We start from the raw sequence: 8,283 nt of genomic DNA, 5'->3' as shown, positions 1-8,283 counted from the left end.
GGAAGAAACACTCCGCCTGTTTACTATTCCTTCGTCAGGGAAATGAGGAAAGGGCCTGAAGGATTTCATGCTCAGGTTTAATAAAGAAAAGCTGCTGGTGGAGAATCCAGGTGATCAAACGGTGTTATCCGCATTATGGCATGGGGTTCGGCCGAATGGGCGTCTAATGGCCGAAGTATCAAAGAGTTTGACAGAGATAACTCTTCGCGAGTTCATCAAAAAGACAGAGGAGTATATTAATCAAGAGAAAATGATTAAGGCTCTAACGAAAGGTCAGGAGGAAGAAGACCGAGAAGAGGATGTCAAAAAGGAGCTACCTGCAACGTTTACTCCAAAGGAAGGGAAATTCCAGAAGAAAGTAGCAAAGAAGACTATACCAACCTTTCCAAAGATAGAACCACGGAGCCGCGAAGATAGAAGGTTTACGCCTTTGAATGCCGGGGTCAATGAAGTGTTTATGGAAATTAGAAGAGACCCAACCTTCAGGTGGCCGAGTAAGTTAAGGGGTGATTCGAGAAAGCGAGATCGAATGAAGTTCTGCGAATACCATAATGATCATAGGCATTTGACAGAAGATTGCATAACCTTACGACAGAAGATCGAAACCTTCATCAGAAATGGAAGGCTTGTGAGGTTCCTTGCAGAAGAAAGGAATCGGGACGCAGTTCACCAATAGCCCCTCCTGTTAGATGCAAACTGAGACGTAGGAGGACGAGAGCCGAGATGCGATTGGGAGGATGGCCCAAGAGAGGATCCAAGACCCCCTCGGGGCCAAGGTGTGGTAGGCAAAATCCACATTATTGCCGGAGGAATAACTGGTGGAGGACAGTCCAACTCGGCCAGAAAGGCTTATGCAAGAAAGGCACACACTAAAGAGGTCTTTACGGTGCGAAGACCTTCTAAAATTTCAAAGAAGGATTCAATGATTCTTTCTTTCTCGGAAGAGGATGCTAGGGGGAAATGCAGCCACATGACGATCCATTAGTAGTGGCAGTGACAGTGGCCAACCATATGATCCATAGAATTTTGGTGAACAATGGGAGTTCGGCTGATGTCCTGTACTGGCCGGTCTTCAAAGAAATGGGTATTGATCTTGATAGGATAAAACCATTTAGTTTCCCACTGGTCGGATTCGCAGGGGAGCAAGTCCAGCCAATTTGCATCATTTCACTCCCTGTAACAGCAGGGACAGCACAAAAGCAGAAGACTGTAATGGTAGATTTCCTGATTATTGACCGACCCGGTGCCTATAATGGCATCAACGGTCGGCCTGCTTTGAATTAGTTGAAGGTCGTAACTTCAACATACCACTTGATGATGAAGTTCCCGACGGAAGAAGGAGTCGAAGAAGTAAAGGGAGATCAGACTTAGGCGAGAAGATGTTACAATACATCTCTCAAGAAGGCCTCGGATCCGACTCTTATAATAATCGGTACAGTAGGAGGCAGAGGCAGAAATGAGCCAAAAGGAGCGCCAGCCGAGCCCTTAAAAGAAGTGGAGGTTAGTCAAGACAAAGTTTTAAAGATTGGGACACAGATCAGTCCCAAAGTCCGAGACAGTCTCATCGCTTTCTTGCAACGAAACTTAGAAGTTTTCGCGTGGACCCATGAAGATATGCCTGGAATTAGCCCTGAAGACATTCTCCACCAACTCAATGTGGACCCGAGTATGAAGCTAGTCAAGCAAAAGAGGAGGAAGTTCGCTCCGGAGTGGAATATGGCAATAGCTGAGGAAGTAGAGAAGCTTCTCAAGGCCCAATTCACTGAGAAAGTTTTTTATCCTAATCGGTTAGCCAATGTAGTATTGGTCAAAAAATCCAATGGGAAATGGAAGATGTGCGTGGATTTCACTAACCTCAATAAAGCTTGCCCAAAAGACAGATTTTCATTATTTCGCATCGATGCATTGGTGGACTCAACTACTGGGTATGGCTTACTCAGCTTCATGGACGCCTTCTCTGGTTACAACCAGATATACATGCATTCAGAAGATCATGAGAAAACTCCGTTCATAACTGACCGAGGCCTGTACTGTTATAAAGTCATGCCCTTCGGTTTGAAGAATGCAAGGGCAACGTATCAGAGGCTGGTAAACAAGATGTTCCGAGACCAGATCGGACGCAATATGGGGGTATACGTCAATGACATGCTAGTCAAGAGTGTGCTACCACAGGACCATGTACTCGACTTGCAAGAGACGTTTGCAACCTTGAGGAAATACGGGATGAAGTTGAATCCTTCAAAATGTGCGTTTGGAGTCTCATCGGGAAAGTTCCTCGGTTACATGGTATCAAGCCGAGGAATAGAAGCTAATCCTGAGAAGATACAAGATGTCTTAGACATGCAGTCTCCACAAAATTTGAAGCAGCTCCAGCAATTGACGAGAAAGATAGCGGCACTAAATCGGTTTATTTCAAGGTCAACCGATAAGTGCCTTCCATTTTTTAAAGTCTTGCGAAAGGCTTTTGAATGGACTGATGAATGTGAAGAAGCCTTTGGACAGCTAAAGAAGTATCTAACGAGCTCACCTTTGTTAAGTCAGACAATACCCGGAGAAATACTATATTTATATTTAGTCGTGTCTCCAACGGCTGTCAGCGCTGCACTAATCCGAGAAGAAGAAAGAATTCAGAAGCCTGTATGCTTTATAAGCAGAGCATTGAGAGGCATTGAAGAGAGATACCCTCAGGTGGAGAAACTGGCTTTCGCCTTGATTATAGCATTAAGAATACTCCGACCTTACTTTCAAGCTCATACTATCAGGGTATTGACCGAATACCCTTTGAAGAAAGTTTTAAGAAAGCTAGATCTATCGGAAAGATTAGCTAACTGGGCAATTGAGCTGGGAGAGTTCGACATTGAGTTTTTCCCTCGAAATTCTCTCAAGGGTCAAGCACTAGTTGACACATCATCTTTTCCATACCCAGGCAATGTGGGACATCACAATCACCCCCTCTTAGGGTCCAGCGTCCTCGCTGGCGACCCTCATGGGCTTATGCATGCTCCCCCCATCTCAGGCTGGGCTATGGCTTTGATACCACTTGTAACGACCCAGGGAAAAGCGCTAGCCACATCTGCGCTATTACCCCAAAATGACTAGTCATTTTTGGGAAATAGCGCAGATGTGGCTAGCGCTTTTTTCTGGGTTGTTACAAGTGGTATCAGAGTTGCCTAGTAACGCCAGGTCATGTGGTACTGAAGCACTGCATGATGTGACCCTGACGAAGACTTCAGGAATTTAAGAGTGGGAGTTTGTAACACTCCGGTCCCATATTAGGAAGATGAGAAGAAGCCCACATAGAGTGTGTGGTTTATAAAGATAGTCACGGGTGCTAAGTCTCACATTGCCTATTTACTAGGTGAAAGGGCTTTATAATAAATTTTAAGGAAACTCCAAATTGACTAGTCCTTTTAAGGTAATAGCGCAGATGTGGTTAGCGCTTTTCCTTGGGTCGTTACAAATACCATTTGTAATACCTCACCTCAATGACACACAATATTGTCTGCTTTTGGCTCCCCCAAACCTGCCAGACTTCCCAAAAGGTCACCCATCCTGATACTATTCCAGCAGAAGCACGCTTAACTGTGGAGTTATGATAGGATCATAAGGCAATACCTCTAGAATGTTTCTTAGAAAAAATATAAAATAAAACTCTTTGAATTAAATTAAATTAAATTAGTCATGACCAAATCCGACGCCCTTCTTTGGCTCTTTCTCATGCTCTTTTTCTCAACCACAAGTTATTATTTTATTATTAATCATTTATGAGAAATGTTATTCGGTGTCTATCCATTTGATTTGAATCTATCTCACTCTACTTTTCTCATTATTTAATTATTATTTTTTATTATTTTATTTCGTTCACCACATGCAGTTTTCAGAACCATCCCCCAAAGCAAATGAACAAGCAAGCTTCAAATAGAAACAAGAAGAAAGAACAGATGCTCCAATATCAGCCGTCGATGATGCTAAAATTTGACTTCAAAGTTCCAACAAAGACAATCGGAGGGTGATAATAATCATAAAACATTTGTACACGTACGCATTAGATCGACGAAAGAAAAGTTTCCTTCTAGACGATGTTTCCTGCTTGCAACGTCGAAGGTGGTGTGAAACCAAGTTTTTTCTTCTTTTTGACATTCTGAAATGAAATTCAAATTCCTCTTCGATCTCTCTATATATATATCTTTCCACTGCCTCTTCCACTCTCATCCTTTCACAAATTCAAAACCTTCTTCCTTCTCTTCTCTTGTGCTTCCGCAACATTTTCATAGCTATTCTGATTTTTGACGCTCAGTTGTTATCCATGGCGACCCCATGCGAAGGAGTTTCCTCCGCATTGGAGCTTATTAAGCTTCACTTGCTCGGTGAGGCCTCTCCAGTGGGTAGTTTTGTGTCTCAATCCCTGTCCGACTCTGTCGGTTCCCAAGCTTCGAGCTCCGGCTCTTCCATGGCAATCCCAGACCCATTCAGCTCCGACGACTTCTTCGACTTCACCTTCGACGCTGATTTCTTCCAATTCCAAGCAAACCCAGAAATAATCGACCTCACTACGCCCAAATCCCTCACCTCAACCTCGCAATCGACCGACGGGTGCTTCGAATCTGAAGCGAAATCTTCGTTGGTGGATCTCAGAGCTTCCCAAACCCAACCCAACAGCAGTTGTTCCTTTGAATTCGAGTCGGGGTCTCCAACGAATCGGAAACCGGCGCTGAAGATCTCGCTCCCGGCCAAAAGCAAAACAGAGTGGATCCAATTTGGGAACCCGAATGCCCAATCCGAACCGTCGCTGCCCGTACAGGAAAACCCAAGTGTTGAAGTGAAAAAGCACTACAGAGGGGTCCGACAAAGGCCGTGGGGCAAGTACGCGGCGGAGATCCGAGACCCCAACCGTCGCGGCTCGCGCGTGTGGCTGGGGACCTTCGACACGGCTATCGATGCCGCCAAGGCCTACGACAGAGCCGCGTTCAAGCTCCGCGGCTCAAAAGCCATCCTCAACTTCCCACTCGAAGCCGGGAAGTTAGAAACGAAGGCCATATCTGGCGAGAGAAAACGGCTTCGTGAGGAGGGGGAAGCAGCGAAGGAGACGGTGGTGGTGAAGAAGGAGAGGTCGATAGAGTCCCACCAAAACACCGCTAGTTCTAGTTCTAGTTGTGCGGGGGATATACCTTTGACGCCGTCGAGTTGGACGTGGGTGTGGGAGTGTGATGTTAAAGGCGTTTTCAGCGTTCCTCCGTTGTCTCCGTTGTCCCCTCACCCGCCGTTAGGATTTACACAGCTTATGGTTGTATGATTGTTTTGATTTCTGGAGAATATGTTATCAAATTCCTTTATTTTTTTATTTTTCACATATAATCGATTCTCTTTGTGCATTATTACATCAGAAAAGTTTCGAATTAAAAAAAAAAAAAGAAAAAAAAAGAAGGTATTACAAGCATTGAGATGTCGAAGGTGGTAACTTCGTTTGCATGGTACGTAAAGTTTCGACAATCCATTGAACAAAGCTTATAAGTTACAAAGGTTATGGGGATTGAGCTTGAAGTTGTATCAGACTTCAGACACAACCGAGGATTAAGATTCAAAATAAAGAAAAAAACAACTTAAAGACTATTATTCTAGATGAGTCGTACGACATCTACGTTTTCACATATAGGAAAAATTAAAATAAAAACAGTGAATTTTTTGCATATTAAAAGAAAGCTATATAGAAGAAGATCGTATATTTATTGGGAAACTTCACTTAATATTCTTGAATTATTATGCATTTTGAAAAGACTTTTTAAATTAAAAAAAATTTCAATTTTTTTCTCTAAACTTTCAATTTGGTGCATTGTGCCCATTCCGTCAGATTTTAAATGTTAAAAGTGATAAAAATGACTTTTATACTCTTAACTTTTTTTTATAAAATTTCAAATTTACACTTAATTTCAAATTAATTTTTTTTTTTTTTTAAAAAAAGAAAATCAAATGGTAATTTGGTCTTTTTAATCATTTTCGTTAGGAATTAACGATTGAATTTGACGGAGGGGGTCAATTGAATCAACTTGAAAGTTCAGGGGGTTGAATTGAGAGTTTTTAAAATTTGTGGAGCCTTCTCAAAATGTATGGTAATTCAGGAGTCTAAAATAAAGTTTTCTCATATTTATTTGAGAATCAACTATACACAAACCAACTTTTTATTATTATTATTTAGTGGGGTTGGGTCACATGTGGTTTCTTACTGGCTGTGTCCCTTGTCATTGGTTTCGAGCGACTATGTGCTATTATGATCAAGTTCAAATAAGGTAGTCATAGTTGGTTGGCTCTCCTACCTTTTTTTTAATTAGTAAAATGGGTCCAATCAGAATAAGAAATACAATTAGAATGAATGTTATTACCGTGCACAATAATTGATGAATAATATAGAATTAAAAAGAGAGAGATTAAGAAAGAGAGTCGAAACACAGATTTAACATGGTTCGACAATTTGCCTACATTAAAATCGCTACATTCACTTTACTCCTGTCTACTTGGCCTTCCACTGGTATCAATATGAGCCACCAGTTCCACCAATGAGATCAAACAATTTGTTAGTTCTTGTGTTGGCTTAATTCAGTTCCAAAATGCAGATGCTACTGTTCACGACTCAAACACTGATATAGAATGCTCAGAATCCAATCTCCACCGTTCATAATGTAGGTTCATGTGTTATGAATGTCCCTGCAAAATTTCAGCTCAATCGGACCACAAACGCCCATCGATCGGGGTTGTTGATGAAGACTGGACAGTCCGGGTCCGGACCTCCAGAAGCCGGGTCCGGACCCCATTTCCAGAAACTTGATTTTTCAAGCAGGGTCCGGACCTCAATTCCCCGGGTCCGGACCCCAGTTCCCGAAAGTGCATTTTATGAGGCATGTCCGGACCTCAGATCTGCAGGGTCCGGACCTGGGTGACTTATTAGGGTTATTTTCTATTTAAACACGATTTTGCTACATTTACAAGTACGTATTTTATTGAGCAAATATCTGGGTGCTTAGAGAGAGAGAATTTGTTCTAGATTATTGTTGAAGAGAAAATACGTGAAGCCAATCGGAGTTCCGGTGAAAGGAAATCTTTTAGAAGAATCGTGCCAGATGTTCTGGAAAGGGCTACTGAGGTAGAAGTCAAGTGGGTCACTTGTCGTGTGCAAGGAAGAGTCAAAGGTTTTGTTATTCTTCTTGTATTCCTTATTCTTCTATATAGTGAATTGATTTCCTGGGTTTGGCTGCCCCGGAGAGGTTTTACATTTAGAGAGTTCTCTAAATGGTTTCCTCTTCGTAACCAAATTTCTGTGTTCTTAATTGCATATTTCATATCAGTATTTGGTTGATTTTTTAACTGCTAAGTTAGATCTGTTTTCTGGATATTTTCTGTAAAACTCCTAGACGTGTGAGTAGGTGATAATTGGAGTCGTTTTAGAATTTTCAATTGGTATCAGAGCGGGTTCACTCTGTGAAGGATTTATTTCCTGAGTGTGATTCGAGACTCCATATCAAATGTCTCATACTGTTGCTCCTAATTCTCTTCCCGTCTTTGACGGAACAAATTATACGCTTTGGAAAAGTCGTATGAGAGCATATTTTAAATCCATTAATGTTTGGCATATTGTCGAATCTGGATGGACACGTCCAGAAAAAGCAATAGCTGAATGGACAACAGAGGAAAAGAATAATGCTACTGCGAATGACAAAGCTATAAATGCTATTTACATCTCTGTTTCAAATGAGGAATTTTCTAGAATTTCTAGATGTGAAATAGCTAAGGAAGCCTGGGAAACTTTAGAAATCACACATGAAGGAACTAAGGTTGTTAGAACTTCAAAAATTCAAATGTTGGTTTCTCAGTTTGAGGAGATTAGAATGCAGGAAGATGAAACTTTTGATGAATTCTATTCAAAGCTTAGTGCCATTAGAAACTCTACCATTAATTTGGGAAAGAAAATGGATGATGCTAAAGTGGTGAAAAAAATCTTAAGATCTTTGCCTGAGAGGTTTATTCCCCAAATTGCTGCTATACAACAGAGCAAGGACTTAGATACTATGAGAGTAGAAGAACTTGTAGGTTCCCTTCAGACCTTTGAGCTAATTCTTCCTAAACACAAGAACACCAAAAATATTGCTCTTAAGGCAAAAAATGTTAAGGTTGACACTTGTGGTTCATCTGATGAGGATTCTGGAAATGAGGAAGAAATTGCTATGTTTGCTAAGAAGTTTAGGAAATTCTTTAGAGCCAAGAAAGGAAATTTTAGAAATAGCAATTCACAAT

The 8,283-nt window shown here is 41.5% G+C and overlaps 2 protein-coding genes across 2 annotated transcripts; both read left to right on the top strand.

Annotated features, from left to right (window-relative positions):
- Positions 1-960: 960 nt before the first annotated feature.
- On the top strand, positions 961-1,284 carry LOC148587051 (uncharacterized). The gene has a single exon (XM_088514468.1). The coding sequence runs from the start codon at positions 961-963 to the stop codon at positions 1,282-1,284; it is 324 nt and encodes a 107-aa protein (XP_088370594.1).
- A 2,648-nt stretch (positions 1,285-3,932) lies between these two features.
- On the top strand, positions 3,933-5,341 carry LOC132175128 (ethylene-responsive transcription factor 5). The gene has a single exon (XM_059586965.2). It carries the CDS (start codon positions 4,307-4,309, stop codon positions 5,291-5,293), a length of 987 nt encoding a protein of 328 aa, XP_059442948.2. The 5' UTR covers positions 3,933-4,306; the 3' UTR covers positions 5,294-5,341.
- The last annotated feature ends 2,942 nt before the right edge of the window (positions 5,342-8,283 follow it).

The sequence above is a fragment of the Corylus avellana genome, chromosome 3, assembly GCF_965113065.1.
Source record: "Corylus avellana chromosome 3, dhCorAvel1.hap1.2, whole genome shotgun sequence".
In the NCBI taxonomy this organism is placed as follows: domain Eukaryota; kingdom Viridiplantae; phylum Streptophyta; class Magnoliopsida; order Fagales; family Betulaceae; genus Corylus; species Corylus avellana.
This window is presented reverse-complemented; position numbering and strand designations above follow the sequence as displayed.

What these genes read in the sequence shown, in the direction of transcription:
- LOC148587051 (XM_088514468.1), top strand. Translation starts at nt 961, where the DNA reads ATGCAGCCACATGACGATCCATTAGTAGTGGCAGTGACAGTGGCCAAC.
- LOC132175128 (XM_059586965.2), top strand. Translation starts at nt 4,307, where the DNA reads ATGGCGACCCCATGCGAAGGAGTTTCCTCCGCATTGGAGCTTATTAAG.